A 21,834-nucleotide genomic window follows, 5' to 3' on the forward strand; every position below is an offset into this window, starting at 1 on the left:
GCCAAAGAGAGTTATACATGGAGCACCTAGACAAAGTTTGTCGTTTTTTAAAAAGTCAGTCCTGCCACAAGTCGTCTTATTTTGAATTGAGTTGAGATTTTATCATAGAATTCAAAAAAGGATTAAACATTTATATGGAGAATGAGAATATTTATTGTAACATTAGATAGGATAAAAAAGGATATAAATCTTCATGCTGCATGGCATAAATCAACAACTAACTGATGGGGAATAGGAAGAAACTTGTTCTATAGGCAGGTTATTCCACAATTGCCTACTGTGTGGTTTCATGCACTTTTTTGGGGACTGCATTATGATCTAAAAAGTGTCTGCATTGCTGTTCATTCACTTGTCGGCTTTCTCTCCTGTCGTGGGTCCCTTCTCCTGTGGCTTTTCTTTTGTCATTTGCTTCATGAAAGTTTGATTTATTACTTTGCTCTTATCCATATTTGACAATTATTAAAACTATTCACATTTTGAAAAACACATCATAATATATATTTTGCATTTGTGATTGATCATTACTTTTATATTTCTTTACTAGGATAACACTGATTTTTGGGGGGGGAGGCAGGGAGATGCTTTTTAAGGCTTTCATGTCATATGCATAACTCTTGTTATATCACCATAAAAATCAAATGAATGGAATGGCAATATGCTGAGGACTGTAACATTGAAGTTTGTATCGGCTAATAATTACCTTTCTTTTCAGCAGAGTGCATCAGTCTCAGTCCTGTCTGTTTGTTCCACAGAAATTTAGGAGCAGTATTAAAACAGAACTGTTTGAGTCTAAAATTCCCAATATATTTCTTTTGACAGTTTCCATCTCTGTGTAATCAGTACTACAAATTAATCACCTTCATCTGTGAGATATTTCCTGAGAAAATTCCTCAGCTCCCAGAAGACCTTTTTAAGAGCCTAATGTACTCATTGGAGTTAGGGATGTCATCGTATCCTTTACAATGAATGGATGTCCAACTTCAAAATGCCTTTTCTTTTTTTTTGTGAAGAAATTTAGAAATTTTAACTTTCTTTACTTTTTTCTATTTTTTCCTTCTGTTTATCTCTGCTTATATAATAGTAGTGTTATAGTTGTTTTCCTCTCTCAATTTTACCCTTGCATTCTGTTTTATTATTATTGGAATGTCAGCTGAGTTTCTAGCCTTAACTGAATTTAATTAGACCCATAACATATATTTAATGTAGTTTTTAAGTGGTTTAATATGTGTGTGTTCTTGCTGGCAACCTCTATTGCCTCCTCCTTACTATTTCATCTCACAGAGAATCTGACTTCATAAGCGTTCAGGTGGTATCTCAAAGCTATTCCTGAATTAGTTTCTCAGCTGGTAATACAAAATTCTACTGCTGTTCTACTGGGCTGGCTCCAGAGTATTTCCTGTCATACTGCCAGTGGGCTCTCCCTTTATAATAGGGAGTACCATTTTCACTAACCTACAGCATGTGTCAAAAACAGATGAGAAGCTTGGCCATAAGGGACTGTTTCTGAAAATGTCAGGTCACAGATGACAGAATTATTTTACAGTGTATAGCCAATAAAAGAGGGCAACAAAGATGCCATAGATTCCTATCTTTTTGTTAAAGCACTCTAGTAAAAATAAAGTAAATCCTGGGACATGTACTCATGAAAACATATTCTAGTAATGCTGTTTAGAAATTTACCACAACTTAAAAAGAAAATCTGACTTATTCTTTGATGCTTTTTCTTTGACACTTCAATTATCAGGATGAGTTCTGAGGTTTGCCAACTCTGTCTGGAAGCTTTAACACCATTAGCAGAACAATGTGCTAAAGCACAAGAAACAGATTCATCACTATTTCTAGCAACAAGGCACTTTCTTAAGGTAAAATGTCTATTTGCAAATTACGCTGCCATATTTTGTTTATTATTTGTATTACAGTGGTGTCTAGAGGCCCCAACTGAGATCAATGCCCCATTAGGCTAAGCCCTGTATGAACACATTATAAGAGACGGTCCTTGCCCTAAAGAACTTAGTCCATTAAGACAAGACCAACAAAAGGTATAAGGGGAAATAGAGGCACAGAGAGGAGAAACAACTTGCCCAAAGTCATGCCAAATCAGTGGCAGACTTGGGACTTTTCAGTCAGTAGCTCATGTTTTTGTGTTATGTGCATGGGCTTCAAAATGAAACTTAAAAGATTTTAGTAAGAATCACTGTGAAGTCTGAGTAGATGACACAAAGAACTAAAATAGAATGGGCAAGGTTGCTTATAAGCTGAAGGATGGAGTGGACAAGAGGCAACAGGAATAGGTAGGGAAAATGGAATAGATGATTACTAAAACAAGAAAAGAAGATGCTGCTGCTCTGGTTGGTCTTCAATTTAAAGAAAATTACATAAGTTCTCAATCCCGTGTTGTGTTCAGTGTCTACTGTTCTGGACTACCCGCTCCATCTTGTTCAGCTGGGTCTCAGTGAGCTGGCCGGTAGGAAAATCTGTGTGCTTAATCCCAGGTTAAATGTTTAATGAAAAATCTCTTACGTTACTCTTTCATCACAGACTAAGTCTTGCTTGGGATCTTAGTTTTCTCATAGCAGGCTCATTGACATCAGTCCGGCTGAGAGAGTGAACAACGAGCCTTAAATAAAGGTTGATAAAGCTGGACGTACTTGTTTCTTCAATCCCTTCCCTAAATTTCTACCTTAAATTCTCTGACTTCCACCCCATTCAGTCATTCCCTCACCCACTTAATTTTCATTCAGCCTTAGGATTCTCCAAAGTCACATCATCTTTCACAGACCTGATGAATGGGTTCCCCATTTTATTCTGGAAGAGCAAAACCTTTCATTTATTGTTTGTAGAATCATAAAAATGTAGGTCTAGAAGGAACCTTGTGAGGTCATCTAGTCCAGCTTGGTGTGCTGAGCTAGGACCAAATATACCTAGGTCATTCCTGGCATGTGTTTGTCTAACCTTTTCTTAAAAACCTCCAATGATGGAGATTCCACAACCCTCCCTTTGAATCCTGTTTCATGCTTAACTATTCTTATACTTAGGTTTTATTAATATCTAACCTAAAACTCCCTTGCTGCACAGTAAGCCCATTGCTACTTGTCCTACCATCAGGAGACACAGAGAACAATTGTTCACTGTCCCCTTTATAACAGTCCATATATATTTGAAAACTGTTATTGGGTCCCCCCTCCGTCATTTGAAACATACCAGTTTTTTAATCTTTCCTCTTGTATCACAAAATTAACATAGTCATAAATGATCTTTTATTTATGTTACAAATTAAGAGAATATTAAGAGTATTTAATTTTTTGTGAAGACAGGGACATGGTTATCCTGCAGTTTGCACCTTTTACAGTGTTTGTTGGTATTTCAGTGTACCTCTTAATAGTTAATTCACAATAGAATCTGTACTTCTCTATTTGTTCAAGAAAATGTAGTGTTTCTCCCCCTTTCTAATAATCAAATTTTCTCCTCAGAAAATCCGTATTGTAAGTTAATGTAACAAAAAACACTTCCAAAGACAAACTTAGTAAATATGCCCTTTTCACTGCAAAGAAGTCACATTTAATTAACACAGTAATAGTCCTCCATTGTCTTCTAGCTCTAAAAGCATAAACTATAAATATTTCCACAAATCCTTACTCAATAACTCTCATTCTCCCCAGATCTATAAAGGACTTAGACTTGTTTCAGGAGGTAGTCTTCAATAGGTCTGATTCTTTTAGCTTCCTAAACAAGATTTCCCCTTCTACTTTGTTACATAGTGGCAGCCTAACAGTCTGCATTTTAGATAATTAATTTGTTTTATCACTTCAGATGGTCTTTGATATGCTGGTACTACAAAAGCACAATACAGAGATGACAACTGCAGCAGGTGAAGCATTCTACACATTAGTGTGTTTGCATCAGGTATGGTGTTGTTTTCCCATTTTTAAACGATGTTCAAAAGCTGTTTTGCACGCAGAATAATGCTGTGGTTACTGGTATACCTAGTTGAAATGAAATAGTTATAAGACAGTATTTGGCTGCAATTAATTATTTTTCCTGTGCAAGTAAGACATAGGAAGAAACTTAAATAATATCAGAAGAGGTGGGATTTTCAGTTTATAAGCTTTTCCCTTGGTACATGGCTTCATTGTAGTCAATCTTTACTTGTTCCCTGTTGATTTTTCATTAGCATTTTGACAGATCTTTATTATTCCATGAAATGTTCACCATGACATCCAGCATCTTTGTAGAACAAAAAATTAAATCGAATTTGCTGATCAGATTTTTGCCAATACACGTTGTAGAGCTGTGAAGCAAATTTAACTCTAGAGGGACTTCCATCCTGGCTTACATAGTTGGAATGGTTGTTAAAATTAAATAAGGGTCTGATTAATTTTATTTCTAGATATGTATTAACTTAATAGTTCTAGGAATACAATAACACATGTGCCTAGAGTGGTTCTGTGGAAAATTTCTTATCTTCCACACTACAAATTTGTCCCATATTAACTTTTTAAAATCACTATACAAAGATTTGTATTACTTAAGTTTTATGGCTCCCCCTGTGCTCACATTGACATAAATCCAGTTTTCTTGAAACATCTTTCTATGGGAAAAAAAAGTTCTGGCGTTCTCACGTTGTCTGTTTAGCCTGTTACTCCTTTCTTCTGCTCCCACCGTCCTTAAGGTCAGAAGTCCAGGTTTTTCTCTCACGAGTGTCCAGCAGTGCTTGTCTCCTCGAACAGTTGCTAAATCAGTTTTGGAATCTTACAGCTGGGGTCAAATTGAGCGGGTAGGAAAAAACGGTGATGGTTCTTCGAGTGGTTGCAGACGTAGTCCATTCAAGTGTGTTCACATTTAGACCACTAGGAGCCGGAGACTTTTCCCCTTGCAGCAGTACCCACTGGGGCAGTGTGCACATCCTGCACCTCTTTGTGGCCCCTCCTGAGGCTACATAAGGATGGCGGTGCACCAGTCCCTACCCCATTCCTTCTTACCACCAGTGGCTTAAGTCTGAGCTCCCTCTGCAATTCTCTCCTTACAATTTATTTCCTGTGTCACAGCTACTTACTGAGAGTTTGTAGTGTAAATAGTAGCAGTTAGTACCAATCGTGTGGTATAGTGTAACATTAGTTTAGTTAGTTGTAGTAGGTTATGCAGCATTCTCTGAGTTTTAAGCACCAGGCATCATGTGGGGCCTCTGTTCTTTATAGTGACCTCACGCATGCTGCTTACTGTGTCTTGGTAAGGAACACATTATGGTAAGGTGCAGTATCTAATGTTCATTGAAAAAGTTAACATTGATTTCCAGAGACCTTCAGTTGAAACACCACCTGATGGAACAGGCTACAAAGCCTGTCTTGGCACCAGGGTATTTGTTGGATCATTCGGCCAGCCATCCTCTGGCACCGTCTACTTCTATGGTAGTTCCAGTGGACCCCTGGACTCTGATTCTACCCCAAGAAGAGAAAGGGCTTTCACCTTCCCTAGAAGACCCTTAAAACGAATTGGCACCATCAGAAATCAAAGAGAAATTGATCGTCCTCGTCATCCAGAAAAGGCTGTCAGCGACATCAAGACCCATCAACCTATGTCTCCCTGGTAAAGAGGTGGGAGGATCCTGTACCGTACAGTTGACTTGAGAGAGAGAGCTGTCAAGTCCACTACCTACAGATGTCACAGTACTGTTCCTTTTGGTACCTATCACCTTGCAAGCCTTTATGACAGCATCAGATTTATTTCTCTGTTCTGGTATGTCCGATAACACAGGAGGTCAGCTGTACATCAGTACCCGCAGCAATTCCAGGTCCATCAGCTCCTTCAACCTTAGGACACAGTTTGCAAATGCTGACTGCCATGTTACTGATGAAGAAACAGGCACTGTCCATGGTCTTTGTGCCTGTGTAGCTGGTACTGATGCACTCTTTGTCCTCAGTGGCCAGCACTTGGATACCTTGGATACATGTGACCTCGGTACAGAGTTGCTTTTCAGAGTGTGGACAGGTTCCATCAGGTAATACACTCCTCAGTACCAGACCCATTTGTATGGCCTCTACCTCACCGGGATGCCCTTTCATTAGCGACTGAGGTTCCACCTCCAGTACTCATGGTAGCACCCCTTCATTGGTCAATAGACTAATATAGGTATCCAGCTTGGATGGGCTCCACTGAGGTTCGTAGACTACTCAAAAGACTCATCAGGTTCTGAGTCAGTGTCCTCCAGCTCTTCTTTCTCTCCGTCTCAATTAAAGAGGTCACGCAAATCATCCAAGTATTGAATAGTAGACAACAATACCAAGAGTGTGGCCACTCTTGTAACAAGGACAGAGCATCCTGGTCCAACATGTACTGGCCTCCCATGCTGTATCCCTTCCCACAGTGGCTTTCCCACAAGTGTCTTTTTGGGCCCTGATCATCACTAGTGGTTTTGTTTGTTTGTTTTTGAGGTAAAAACAGCATTTGCAAATCTTTTTTTTTGAAGATTTGAAGAGTTAGTCTCTCGAGATAACGCTTCTAGGATTTTCAGCTGTTTCTTGGGAAGTATAGATTAACTGGATAACTGAGGAAATAGCCTGTATAGGAAAAAGAATGATGAGAGTTGTAGTAGGGGTCTCATGCGCCCAGGGCTCTGACAATCGGCAAGTGAGTGTGAACCTCATAGCCCCTGCCTCCCAGAGAATACACCCTTGGCTGACACCTTGAGAGCTAGGGGCTACAAGGTTCAAACTCAGGTGCCCAAGCATCTGACGATCAGCGCATAGGATCCCAGTAACAAGTGAGTGTTGAGAAAATGTGGAATCGGTCAATGCTACACTCGGCTGATGTGGCGACTTATGGTGTCAGACACCATCAGTTGGTTGAGAGACATCTACCTAGAACACATCGCCAGACATCGGCAACACCAGGAGAGAGAAGCTGCAGTGCCAATGAGAAGCGCAGACAGGAAGGTAACTCGGATACTTCCCTGATGGATTGTATTTTTTAGCAGACGACCTACCCTAAATTCTCAATTACTGAGACAATCTTCACTCGTTGATATATTTGCTTTTCACAACCAACTCTCTGTATAACTTTTTATGAGTAATATACCCAAATATTTGGATGCTAATATCGAAACTGTGTTGTTAAATTTATTCACCTAAATTTGGGTTATTGCTGATTATGTTATATGTCTCTTACGACTTTTAAAACAAACTTTGTATTTGTGGATAATATAAACACTATACCCAGATATACAGATACTCTCTTTTTTTTAACCTGTATATTATATAATTTTTTAACATTAGCTTTAATAAAATGTTTAAGTCTGTTCTCTGCAAAACACTATATGGAGTTTTAGCCAAGGAGTTTGCACCTCTCATACAAAATTGTATACATAATACTTGGGAGTTGTTTGGACAAGGCTAGCTTATATTTTTGTAGCACAGCAGGAATGCTTTCTATCAAACTCTGTTTCATTGCTGTAACTTTACCATTGGTGAGAAATGTTGTTTATATCTTTGCTCGCCTTCATGTTTGATCTGTGCTGGTGAAAATGGCAGTTATTTCATGCAGCTTACAAAGGTGTGGTAGGCACTTTGTAGAGAGCGTGTAGGATGCTCATTGTCTACTTAGGCATGATGTGACAAATGAAGATTTTAAAAGAAGAGGGAATAGGGAATGGAGAGAGAGAAGGCTCCAAATATAAGGTCACACATTTCCTTAAAGGTTACTGCATATTTCATGTTGCCATTTTTTGTTACTTTATCCAAAAATTAAGGTTTCTTTTTACAGGTGTGGATAGAGAAGTATGTATGTAGAGGAGATGAATGAGCATGAGACTAGGAGGGAAAGGAAAAGGGTGCAGGGTGGGGTTGGAGGATTCCAAAGATACTGGATGGACAATGAGATTGAGTGAAAGAAAAGTGTTGGGGAGGCAGTGAAAGACTTTGAGAGAGAAGCAGTTTGTGGGGATGAATCTGACAGAAATGGAAATCAGGAAGCAGTCTGGTGTGAGGGGACTCATTACAAGCAGGAAGAGTGGTGGCCCTGAACTCATCTCAGCTGCAATGTTGTTAATGGTGGTTGTGACCAATGTTCTCTTGAATTTTTCTCTCACATGTGCAGAATGAATTTTGTTAGGCACACCGATATGGAGGTGATATTTGGGGGGGAAGACTCTGGCTGAGGGTGCAGGCTCTGGGGTGGGGCCGGGAATGAAGGGTTTGGGGTGCAGGCTGCCTAGGGGCTACAGCAGGGAGAGAGGACTACCCCCATCTCTCTCTCCCTGCAGCAACACCTGGGCTGGTGGGGGGAGAGGCGCCTCTCTCTGCTGCGGCAGGTCCCGGGCCGGGAGAAACGCATCTCTCCCCACCACAGCCCTGAGCACCTGCGCAGCGCTTAATAGGCTGCTGCATGGCCGCGCAGCTTAGAGGGAATTTAAGTTGTAACAGATGTTGCAATATCTTTGCAGACCTTATTGTATTAAGTTTATGAATGGTTTATGTATCACTGTGGGCCATGACTTGTATTCAGCTCCAGGGGGCAGAGTTACCACAACTCCTCCAGGAACCAAATGCAGTGAGGGTTGATTAAGGTGAATCACTTAGGTTGTAAATGTTCCCAGAAAGGTGGCACCCCTGGGGAGGCTTCCATGTACTGGTTCAAACGGGGGTTTTCCACAGGTCAACAGACACCAGAAAGGGCTTTTTGATTAAAAAAGGCTGGGTTTAAAATGGGCCAAGACCTTCTGTTCAAAGGGAGCCCCCAACCTTTGCAGAAAGGTTGGAGAGACTTTGGCCTATTAGGGCCCCATAAGACTGCTGGGTGACTTCTGGTAAGCTTTTATCATGCATGTAGGAACTTTTGTTGTTTTTTTTTAGCGTTTTCTCTGTAACCCGGTTACTTTAAGAATACATGTGCTTGCTTAGAAAGAACTGTGTGATAACTTGTAGTTGCTGGCCATACATTGTACAGAGCCCTTAGAGAGAAAGCAAAGCACAGGTGTTAGTCTTTAGGTAGACTGGCATGGTGGGGATAGCACAGTGTAAAGCAGATAACTGTGCAGCCATAAAATCCCATCAGAAGGGAATAGGATAATGGTCCTTGCCCAGAGACAGGTGGTGGCTGGAGACCTGGCTGGGCACTCCTGGAGTGGACCACTGGGGGGAAAGAGGGAAATACAGGTGCAGTTACCCTGAAATTGTGGCAGCAGTGACTGGAGCTGAAGGCTTTTAGAGCTTTGTCAAGGCAGCCACTTGGTCTGGCTGAAGGTCTTACCTAGTTTGTAACTTGGCATTCTTATCTAAATCTCTGGAAACAACTTATAACTTTTCCACCACAAAGTCTGTGGGAGTTTTTCCTCCTGCCAAAGGAAGCTGTGTGGCTATATTTGTATTCTATTTCCTATGTAGTAATCACTGCTGTTTCTTCAACAGGCTGAATATTCAGAACTAGTTGAAACATTACTATCAAGTCAACAAGATCCAGTCATTTACCAGCGGTTGGCAGATGCATTCAACAAGCTTACTGCAAGCAGCACTCCTCCTTCACTGGACCGTAAGCAGAAGATGGCCTTCCTAAAGAGTTTAGAAGAATTTATGGCAAATGTTGGTGGACTCCTCTGTGTAAAATAAACAACAACAAAACTCTATGCCTAATTTAGACCCTTTCTGCAAAATGCACTGAGAAATGCTGAAAGCTGACTAAACCTTGTACGTGTTTCTGGGTTCTTTGCAGCCATCTCAGATTTTAGAGAGCCTGGAAGTTTGATATAACACAGTTGAATAGGAGAGGTCAACTTTTGAATCAGCTTCTGCTATTGTGTTAGTCACAATCTGTCATTACTTGTATGTTGTAGAGAATCAACAACAAATTGAAATTTTAAAAGAAAATTCCATATATGTGCAAACAGATATGGGCACATGAAAAATAGTGCCTTTTCCCCATTAGCTTAAAACATAAGTGGCTGGACAAACTTTTAAAGATTTTTTTTCTGAAAACCATATTAGAGTATGATGTAGACACATACAAAACTGTAAACAGTGTAGCTGATTGAAGCTTTATTTTTTCTCTCTGAAGATGGAGTTTATGATCCAAGGGAAAAACACCAAATGGTATTTTTTAACTTGTTTAGTTTTGTTTTTCTACATCACCTGATGTTGCATGTTTTATGTAATACAGGTTTCTACATTATATTCTGCTGCCTAAAGTTCAGAAGGAAAAAGGTGTATATTTTTGTTCCCCTAAAATGAACTTTAGGAACTGTAGCCATTTCATTGCCTTAATTTAAAACAAAACAAAAAAGTGATACACTTTAGACAAGAAATCTAAGGCAACATTTGAGTCTTCAGAGTTGGTTCAGGATGTTGGCATTAAGCTGCTGTGTTTCTGTTGCAGCCCATTTTGTTGACGTGTTATGTTGGGATGTGAGTCTAATGCAACATTCATGTTTAGTTTTACTTTCACTATCTGTTTTAATCCACATCCAAGTTGTGCACAGCTGCAACGTATTTCTACGCTGAACTGTTTGCTTAAGCAATAACAATTCAAAAGGTGTAAATTATTGATTTATATGAACTGTTTTTAAGTTGGGGCATTAGATAAAATAATTATGCTAGACTAGGGGTTTCAAACTCTGTTTTACCCAAGGGCCATATACATTTGATTCAAGGGTTGGAAAGATCATTAGGATTTGTGGTTATTTTTTTCCACCACCACCTCCAGATTTGTTGTGCTCTCCTCTACTCTCACTCAGTTTTGTGTGTCAGCACATGAGCAGTTAAGATGTGCATACATTTCATCCTGCTGACTGATAGATGGATATAGTGAAACACCAAGGGGGAGTAACACAAGAATACAGAAGCAAGGCATACTTTGCCAGTAGTCATAAACCTGACAAAACTGAGGCAAACGCACATTCTGCATGCCAGATAAAATTGCTTTTTGGGAGGGGTGTGGGTGGGGAAGAATTTGGCCCTTGGGCCTTGTGCTTGATACCTCTGCTAAATTGTGCTGTTGAATGTTTTCCATGTGGTTTTTACATTTATATAAAATGTACAGTATATACACCTTTACAGTGCTGTGTATAGCATCATGTTTGCAACTCTGTGCCATCCTTCAGCTGTTCATCTCAAAACCAATCATATTACCCAAAGTGGCGTAAGTCTGTAGCACTGTGCTAGTCATAGTGATTCAGGATGTACTTTTTTAGTTAAATTCATGCATGTAATAACATGAATGGAATACAAGGGCAGAAAGTGCCATCCTTTCAACAGAATTTTTTCACTTTTATTTTAATCCACTGTTAATATGAAAACTGGGCTGGAGCAAACATACACTTTAAAAGGTAACCATAAAATTTGTTAGACAACATCCCTTCACAGTTAATATTGCATATCGTCTATTTGAACATATTTTTAGTAATATTTTGCAAGACAGGGAATTACCTTCAAATTTATTCCTAGGAACCCTATCGCTTTCCTTAAGAGATTTCTTGTATGTGCAACAAAACCTACTCTTGCACTAGTGATGGGGAAATACCATTGTATCCTTCTGCTTTATTCCATCTTTTTTTACAATTGTTCCAGCAAATGGATGACAGAATTATTGGAGCTACTTTTAAAGTTCATGTCTGAGTTTTTACTTTTTATAAAAGTAAATGTCTTCAAAACATAGTCCTTTGGCTGAAGGACATTAAGTCCTAGAAACATGAGCAACAGTAATAATTGCTAATCTACCTGGCAGTACCAAGAGTTGAACCTCTGGGGCAGATTCTTCAAAGAGATAATGACAAATATTTTTATTTTTTCTGGTTCATACGGATTGAGTAATAACCACTGTCATAACAAATGGCTCCAATATTTTCAGAACTACTTTATTTACCTCAATATGAACTTCTAAATTTTTATAAACTATGGAAATTTGGGAATTCCCTAGAAAAATTAAGTCAGCAATAAATCAGCCTACTAATTTGTTAACATTCAAACAATACAGTACACCTACCAGTTACCTTTTAGATGAATCTGGCCCATTGTGTGTTCAAGACAACTGAAACAATGTAGCTGTTTTTGTAGCTACATTGTTCAAAAATTGTCAAGGATTACTTAAAATGTTACATTTGTTTGCTCTTTCATTTTAAACATAAGTTTTATGTTAAAGGGACACTGTCCAGTGTTTTTAATTTGCAATTTTTTAACTTTGTCACATATATCTCATAAGCTTGACAACTTTTCCTATTTTTGTTTTTTTTCCCTTTCATGTCATAATGTTAAACATTGATCTTCCCACCCTATCTAGTGTTTCTTGTAGAGCAAATGCAAAGATATTTCTGCATGCTTGTGCAACACCCTCATAGATGTCACTAAAGTTCTGGGAATACGTTTTTGTTAAGTTCTGGCCTTTCTGCTGGCCGTTTCAGTACCTAAACTACTTGATCACAATCTCTTCTTAAAAACAGCTTTCAGTGAGATTCTTTGAAACTCAACCACTAAGAGCAAGATTTGAAGTCCATACGACAGACTCCCAATGGCTTCAGGGGACTTTGAATCAGGTCCTAATGTTCTGTTTAGAGACACTGATGTGATTAACATCACTGCATTGAGTTTCCACTCACTGTACAAAGTGAATAATGCTTTTAAAAAAATTGTCAATTTTTTTAAAAATAGGCATAGAGAAATCAAATTGATTTAATTATAAACCATGTATCATAACTGTACTATATTTTTGTCAAAACTTGAGATGATTTTTTACCAAAATAGATTGCTATCACAGTGTCTTAATTCTCAGGTTAGAGATCCAAATAATTTTTCTCTTCCCTGCACCTCCCCTTCTTTTTGGTTTAAACAATAATTTCTAGCTTCAGGGTTTCCCAACCCCACACAGCTACTGTTTAGCACTAACCTAACTATTTCCCTATACTTCAACCCATTAGAGGCTAGAGTCCTGTAAACAAGGGGTATCTGGTTGGGTAATGAAATACAAGGACTGGGGAAACAGAGGTCCATGCGGATTAGGGAGGGGTAATGTTCACTGTACCTCCACTTCCAGGCCTCATTACATCTTAATTATCTTCTGTAAATCGCAGAGGAAGCCTGTTTAATGCGGTACCTAATTGGCAAGAAGTTGTTTCTCCCTGAGTGATAAAGGACTTTGTTTTCCTCAGAATTTGGAAAAAACTTTCCTCTGTGCATCTAAAACTTCTAGTCAAGTTTGTCTGAGATTTGAATTTGGGTCTTCTGCCCGACAGTGTATAGCACTTACCTAAGCCACATTTTTTAAAACATGTCTTGTTTTAAACATTTAGCTGGATATCACCCTATATGTTGTTTAAACCATATGGTTTTAGAGAACAAGCTTGGTCCAAAAAGTCCATTGCATTTCTTAAATCTAATTATAAAGAAATCATCTTAATTTCTAATTACAGAAGTTTTTAAAAGTCTGTTCAAAAATAAAAATAAATTTAGTACTTCTATTTAAAACATTTTATATAACTGAAACTGAAATGACTTAGTCACCTTTTAAAATAAGTGGTTTTTTTATGAGCATGGTCAAATGGACTGAGCACAAGAGAGGGAGACAAACTCCTAAATTCTAACACCAGCTTTGCCACTAACTCTCCCTATGGCCTTGGACACGTCACTTAAATTATCTCTCTCTCTGTTTCCGCATCTGTACAACTAAGAATACTTACATACCTCATGGGGTGTTGTAAGGATTAGCTGAAATCTATAAAATGTTTTGAAGATCTAAAATGCTATCTAAGTGCTAAATATTTTTCATTTTACTGCTTATGTAAGGTGGAAGATTGACCACACTGAAAATTGAAGTGCTTTGTACCATAAGACAGATACAGCACAGGCAGCAGTAGTACTGCAGTATTTCACAGTAATAACACCTGCTGTAAAATTTAGTTGCTTGGATTGCTACTGTCAAATATGGTCTTTTCTTTTAATTAAGGGAAGCTTCCCTACTAGTGTGCCTCTCAGTTCTGCTCTAAAGAGTGAGATGGTGGTAGTTTCTGTGCTAACTCAGTCTTTGGTGCCAATTACTGTAGTATTTGCTTTTTGGGGGGAAGAGGGGTGGTGTGACAGGAACAACTAGCTCAATTAGGAACTAAAATCACTAGCTCAATTTTACAAGGTCTCTATCTGTGCTGGTGAGAGAAACAGTGGTCAGTGTACTATGATTCTATGTGGTTTAATGAATCAATTTCTAGCATGTTTAGATCCTGTCTGCTGTGGTTGGGGAAAACAAGATAGTGTTTTCTAACAAGCACAGTGTGGTTTATTATTGAAGAGTTAACATGATTTCCCTGGCCAGGATAAACAGGGTCATAAGTTATCAGTTAATTGTTAGAATCTTTCTCACTAGAGTTTTTTGTGGTTGTGCCCTAGGAATCCAGGCACGAGCCTTCCATTCTGCTCAATGGACCAAGATTCTATTTTTACACACACACACACACACACACTTTTCTTTTTTTATAACTTCTGTCACACCACACTCTTTTGAAAAGTTTAGAATATATTGGTAGATTCATAGATTCATAGACTCTAGGACTGGAAGGGACCACGAGAGGTCATCGAGGTCCAAATGATAGACGTTACCTGCACTATATTCCTACCCACTGTGCCTGATGGTGGCTAAAATCCTTCCTGAGCCCAGTTTTCATGACACTGCAATCTGCCATTGGATTATTCTGGATTTTACAACTAGGAAAATATAAAATATCTTATTTAGTTGATCCCTTTGTACAAAATAAGGAACCTCTATGCAGTGAACTTGCAGTTTTAAGGTGACAAATGTCTGTCAGTCTGTGTAAATATTGTAATTTTTAAGAAGACTGTTTCAAGTTTAAAAACTGGGATTGAAGTGCTAGTTAATTTCAAGTATAATTTTACCTGGACATAGTTGAACTTTACCGTTGAAGGTATGAAGTTGCATAATAATACTTCACATATTGCAGCAATAAGAACTTAGGAAACAAATGGCTATTAATCAAGCCTTGTCACAAACTAATTTCCAATTTTAAAATGAACACTTCATGTATTTTTTAACATCCGCAAATGGGGGAGGGTAGCATTTTCCACTAAAGATTTTTGTAACATTTTGTTTTGGCCATGTGTGATTTGTGTGTATTCTTGTATGCTATTTTTTCTAGTATTTAACTTGCATTCAAGCCCTCAAATAGGTGTTTGTTATACAGTCATATAACAGAAACAGAATATTATGAAATCACAAACCAAATTTTGCTCTTGATTACCTCAGTGCAAATTGGGGGTAACTGAACTGAAGTTAATGGAATAACTCTAGATTTACGTCAACATAACTTGGAGCAGGAATTTGGCCCAAAATATCCAAATTGTATAGATGGCACACAATAAAACAAGTATTCAGTATCTTCATCAAGAGGGGGAAGGGACAAATGTAAAATACAGTTGCCCCCCAAAAATATGCAATGAATTTTCAGTTACATACTGCATATGAACAGAAATTGGTGATCTAGAAATCTGAATTCATCCTGAACATCTAAACAGTTTATTTCACTTCTTGGCCCTGAAATGTTATCCTTCTGCTGTGGCACATAAAGATGCATCTACATATATGTTAAAAATGTCTTTCATAAATGTTCAGTTAGCAGCTTCGGTTTCTCATGTGCTGTAAGCTAATTGTATTTGGGTTAATCAATAGCTACTCTGAATCTTTCCCCTTTCTCCTCTGCTCATTTAAATGTTCCAAAGAACCGCTTCACAAACCCTGCAAGTAAAATTACATTACAGCTTGCTATATATCTTGACTATGTATCACTTTAAACTTAACTGGTTTCAGAAGTACAATTATGACCACAATAGATATATATTGGCCTGTTTTAGGCCAGTGAAAGCCTGGGTAAAGGAGAGAAGCATTTTAAGTAGTTTAGAGCAAATCTCAGAGAGCATCTGACAGTTTTGAAGCAGCAGAGTATCAAATAGCCTTTCATGTAGATATTGAGTTAATCTGCTTTACGTTAACAAATGAGGTCTGGAATAAACTTGAATTATTTGGGTACAAATCCTTTACTCACACTTCTTTGTGTAAGTGTATGCACAAAAAATTTCATTTTGCCTTTATGTACTACTTGCCTTGACTGTGCATTGTAGATTTCTTAAATTCAATAGCTTCCCTCCTGCACCCCCCAGTTGCCATTTGTTGTAAACAAAAATGTTGGAAACAGTCTTCCCAGTGAAATGATTTAATCAGCTATGTTTTAAAGATCAGCAGGACAAAGCTGAAATTAGCTAGTGGGAACAAGCAAAAATCTGCAATCGTGGTTTGAAAAAATATTAAGTTAATCTTTAGAAATCAGTAAGTGTCACTGAATTTGTTATCCAATTTCATTTTGGTGGGATAAGGAAACATTGGATTTTAAATTAAGCACATTTTTTAAAAACACAAAAGACACGTTTTGGAATTGCATTGGAGATCTGCACTCAAAAAATAGCATCGTAAGGCTGATGCTGCCAAAACAAGTATCATTAAGTAAATATTTCCAGTTAATAGAAATAAAACCTATTTCTGGGTAATGCAGTATTATCTGAGAATAATTTGACTACTGTAACTATAAATTGTGATTTGTTACTAATCACAATGCTTACTTCCACTCACATATTTAAGTTTCATGAAACAACTGTTTTCAACTTAAAATCTGTTAATGCAGTCAAATTATTTTTAATTGCCTTTACAAATTAGCAGGGTAATATAGTAGCTTTGCATATCATGTGTCTCCCCCCCCCCAAGCAACTAGTTATTGTTGCAAACGAGTAGCTTTATTTCAGTTGTTGGTATTATTGGTAATAGATACCAGTTGGGACTATGATATGTCAGAACCACCACATATCTGTTGCTGAATATGGTATTTATTGCATGGAAAGAAGTCATCACAATAAACCCAGCAAAAGCTTATTGATTTGAAAGCTACCTTCAGATCTATTCTAATAAGTTGCCAGGACACTCAATATTTTAGTACTGTATCCACTTTCCTTAATTCTTGGTTTATGCCAATACTCTTTAGTGGCATTTTGTTACTTCAAACCATTGTTGTCATTGCTAAAAACACCATTTGAAGTCTTCAGAAGATCACTGATGTCCTCTCACAAGATCAACACTATATTGGGAAGGCTTACATTCTTCTGCCATTCGAAAGACTGTTCTAAAGTACTCTTTGCCTGCCTTCAGGCTTTTATGCACTTTCATGATTTCTTAAAAACTGCTGTTGAAAATGTACTGTATCTTGCATATGGATTTTGATAAGTGCACATGTATTTAAATATTAACTCACTCAGACTCAGGAAAACAAGAAAAATTAGATACTTGTTTTATATCTTGGTTAAAATGTTTGTTACCTACATCCTTTAAGGTGGCCAGATCATGTCTAGATCCCATGAGTGTAATTGTATTTAATTACTAGTGTAATCTGTAAAAGAAGGGCAGTGTAGTTGGAATTTATGGAAACTTCTGTCTGTCTTACTTTTGTTAGACCTATAGTCTGAATTGAAGTTTTTAAAAAAGTACCATTTTCAGAAAAATATCTTTTTTTCATAACATTAGTTTATTTCTATTTGCTTCCTCAAAAAGAAAGTATGAAATAAGTGCAGAGGTATCTGTAGGAAAACTTATGTAAAATCTGCTGCTGTACAAAATGTTTGCTATTTGACTGCATTTTTGTTCCACTTTAATTTTACTGGTTTTGCTAAATATATTTTATATATTTTTCTTCCTGCTTCTTGTGATGGCAGAGTGTGATTACATCTTTGTTTGAAAAAGGCCAGTTGAAAACACTTTTGTCAGCCTCTCAAAGGCCAACAAAATCTGCATGTTACAATAGTGTATATGTTGTGGTAAGTCTGGGAGAACTTTGAATAGCTTATTCTGGGCTTTCAGAGAAAACAGGATGATCCCACATTTATGCCACGTAGCACAGTCCATTAATATGGGAAATGTTCTGTTACCTCATTTAGATATTGGAAATTCTATATTTGTTTCCATTTATAACAAGAATTTATAAATTTGTCCTCTGGTTGCCATTCAAAAATCAAGTTTCTACACAATTTTCCCCCATACTTGGAATGGGAGATCTGTGGTAATGGCTGGCAAAGGTGGACTTATTAATGGCTTCTATGGTAGTCTGACCATCAACACAGCCATCGTGGTAGGCTCTAATTTACACCTTAATCTGCATTCTCAGCAGAGAGACTTAAGAATTAAAGGACAGGTGCAGTGAACTGTTCTCTTAGCTGTAGCAGTTGTTCAGCTCTCCCCTGACCTGAGGGGAACAAAGGGATATGCATCTGGGGTGGTTGTGTAGCTTGGAGATTGCCAGTATTGTCATTCAGCTACTTTTCACAAACTTTACCGTGAGATTCTAGTCTAAGTGACTCTCAAAATGGTTGTGTGGAGGTGCATATTTGTGGTTCAGTGGCTTCCAGGTGAAAGTCACTGTTTACAAATGAAAAGTTTTTTGTTCATCTCCCCCTCCCCAACTACCAGCCTTGAAAATTCACCTAGAATATGAAAATCAAGCTCTGTTCTTTCTGGCTTACACATCACTAACAATAAAGATTCAGCAATTGTAATTTAATTTTATTGATGTGCCAGTCAGAATAGAATACCACTTATTCTTTTGTAAGACTGTGGTCATTTTTCAGAGTAGGACTGCATTGTTTAAAATTCATTATTTTTCCTAACAAAGCAAAGAGATTCTTTCCCTTATGATCTCTAGCTAAGATAATCAAAAATAAGCAGAATTGGCATTTGCTTACAAGCAGAAATTCTCTACTGCATCAAATTAGTTTTTAGCATATCTATCCAATTTTAAAGATAGCAATATCAGAGGAAAGAAAATGAATTCTGTTGAATAATGTAGTAATAGTCAGTGATGCATCTATAAAGAAAGGAACCGGATCTGTTTTTGTGAGAATGCAATAAATGATTTAACTAGAAGTGAGTTTACTCACAAAGAGGGAGTAGGAAACTGACTAAATGACCCTTAGTAAGATGCTGCTTTTGGCAGCACACACTACTACAGACACTCTCTTTGTTTCTTATGATGGCTTTTGAGTTTGACCCTACAGCCATATAGAAAGGACCCAGCAACTCATAGTTCCTAGTCGTCAAGCTGATCTCTGGTTTTGTCTGCCACCAGATAATGTCCAAACCCATACTCAATGATTGCCAAATCCACACACCTTTAATTCCATCCAGCTTCCAGTAACGTTTTTGGGAGGGAAGAGGAAACTTTTAGTCATAGGGAGACCATGTTTCAGAGAAATCTGGATCAGAAGTGGAGCTCCTCCCTTCGTCTGGCCTGTACCTTATGCTTGAGCCTTATAGCCCTTTCTGTAGAGCTTTACCTCTTAAATACTTTTCATTAAAGCTTCATGGCATCCCACGGAGGTAGGTAAAATCTTATTAAATTGGGAGCTGATCCCTAATATGTAATATTCTGTACCACTAATGGAGGTAGAAAGTTACCTCATTTAAAATGTCAGCTATTTTTGATTATTAAGCAACCCAAAGGAAGTTTTGGAATTGAAATAACCAAAGCCGTAGTAGCAGTGGACTTCCCCCTGGCTAATTGCTGCCATGTGGCAGAATCCTCTACAGTGGGATGAAGTTCCTCTTTTGCTGGATTTTCAGTAAAGGCAAGAAGTTATTTTGAGTCAGACAACAGATTATATTGAAGTATGGGACTGGTGATGGGTGTAAGAGCCTTCAACGCAAGACCTTTTAATCCTCTGAGGGATATATGCAATCTCCAGGAAATAGCCATAGAGAATAAAGTGTGGTTCTATAGCTACTAGATGCCAGATTCTATTTCTACATTCAGCAGGGGCAAGGAGGAGGATTAATGAACTGTTGCTTGATAGCTTATATTTATCTTCTACTCAAAATATTTTGAGTAGTTTAATGTTTCTTTAAATTGTTAAAAACACATTCCAGGTTACTAGTTCTCCTGTGCTACTTGCCTCCTGAGCTGGAAAATGGCACTGAATGTAAACAAGGTAAGGGAACTTAAAATCATCATCAATTACATATAGTCTACTAAAGACCGTTGCACAAGCCCCTGATTACGGTTGATGGTGTTGCATCATGCATTGTGTAGTAAAGTTCCCAGATCTGATGAAGCACTGTCCACACCGATACTTTTCGTTGTTAAAACTTTTGTTGTTCGGGTGGGTGAGGTGTTTTTTCACACCCCTGAGAAACAAAAGTTTTAATGCCAAAAGTGTCAGTGTAGGCAAAACCTTATTCTTGAAAACCTCGGATGACTGAAAATCCACAGCCTCCCGAGGTACTTGTTCCTATGCTTAACTATCCTTGTATAGTTAGAAAGCTTTTCCTAATACCTAACCTGAATCTCCCTTTTACAGATTAAGCTGATTACATTTTATCCTCCCTCCTCTCCACAATGGAGGTGGAGAACAATTGATCACAGTCCTCTTTATAAAAATGTTTGACAGATTTGAAGACTACCCAGTTTAACCTTTCCTCAGAGGTCAGGTTTGCTGAACCTTTTATCACTGTTTTTGCAAGAGTTTGGATTCTCTCTAATTTGTCCTTTTTTTTAATTTATTTTTTTTTTAAGAAAAAAAAAGTATGGTGCCTCACCACCGCTGTGTACAGAGGGGAAGTAATTTGTCTCAATCTTACATATTCTTCTGTTAACACAACCAAGAATATTTTCCTTTCACAATGCATTACATTAACTTACAGTAGTGATCCACTGGAACTCCCCAATTCTTGTAGACAATATCCTTTATTCTCTATTTTGTATTTGGTTTTTTCTTTTTAAGTGTAGTACTCTGCACTTGTCTATTGAATTTCATCTTGTTGAATTCAAACCAATCCTCCCCATGTATCAACATAATTATGAATTCTAATTGTGTTCTCTAAAGTGCTTATAATCCCTTCCATCTTGGTGTCATTTACAAGTTTTATAAGCATACTCTTCACTGTGAGGGGCCGCATGGGAACCCCGATATGGGGAGACAAGCCCCTAGTCCCAGCCTGCTGAAGCCCAGAGCCCCCTGCCGTGGCCAGAGGAGCACTACCCCGAGTCCCAGCCCATGGGCTGGCCTTCCCTAGCAGCCCTGTCCTGGCCTAGCTGACCCAAGCACTGGCTGGCCCAGCCAGCCACCCTGAACTTCCTGCCAGCCCTACCCTACCAGCTTTGGGGGAGAGACTGAGCGAGGGTGGGAAAAGTGTGACACGGGAGCAGAGCCTCTGGGCAGAGCCTGGGCATCGCCACTGTCTAATCCAGTGGTCCCCAACACAGTGCCCACGGGCGCCATGGCCCCCGGGAGAGCACGCACCGAAATGCCACCGAATTTCTGCGGGAACACCTCTCGAAGACACCACTTGCCGTCAATAAGTGACGTGATTGAGAAGCATCGCCCCCGAATTTCGGTGGGGACGCCTCTTGATGATGTCACTTGTCGACAGCAAGTGGCGTCACTGAGAGGCGGCGGCATTTTGGCGGGTGCTCCACTGCCGCAGTGGTCCTTCGGCTGGCACCCACCAGATGAAAAGGTTGGGGACTGGTCTAATCACACAAACCTGAACACCCTTACCCTGCCCCAAGGCCACACCCTGCCCTGCCCCTTTTCTAAGGCCCTACCTTCCGCTCACTCTACCTCCCCCCCCATACACATATACTTTCACTGGGCTGTGGCAGGGGTTTGGGGTGTGGGCTCTGGGCTGGGCCTGAGGGGTTTAGAGTATGGGAGGGGGCTCTGAGTTAAGCCTGGGGCAGGGGGGTGGGTTGCAGGCTCTGAGAGGGAATTTGGGTGTGGGAGGGGGCTCAGGGATGGGAGTGTGGAGCATGGAGTCTGGGAGAGC

General features: G+C 38.8%; 1 protein-coding gene across 1 annotated transcript in view; it reads left to right on the plus strand.

The window, feature by feature from the left end:
- The window catches only part of XPO4 (exportin 4), a 166,794-nt gene extending 149,078 nt beyond the window's left edge, over positions 1–17,716 (plus strand). Inside the window, exons 20-23 of the mRNA XM_050937160.1 lie at positions 820–950; positions 1,745–1,862; positions 3,811–3,903; positions 9,399–17,716. Of these exons, the coding sequence (XP_050793117.1) occupies positions 820–950; positions 1,745–1,862; positions 3,811–3,903; positions 9,399–9,596 (540 nt within the window). The 3' untranslated portion in view covers positions 9,597–17,716. The remainder of the gene's footprint in view (positions 1–819; positions 951–1,744; positions 1,863–3,810; positions 3,904–9,398) is intronic.
- The last annotated feature ends 4,118 nt before the right edge of the window (positions 17,717–21,834 follow it).

Source organism: Gopherus flavomarginatus, chromosome 1 (assembly GCF_025201925.1).
Source record: "Gopherus flavomarginatus isolate rGopFla2 chromosome 1, rGopFla2.mat.asm, whole genome shotgun sequence".
Taxonomy (NCBI): domain Eukaryota; kingdom Metazoa; phylum Chordata; order Testudines; family Testudinidae; genus Gopherus; species Gopherus flavomarginatus.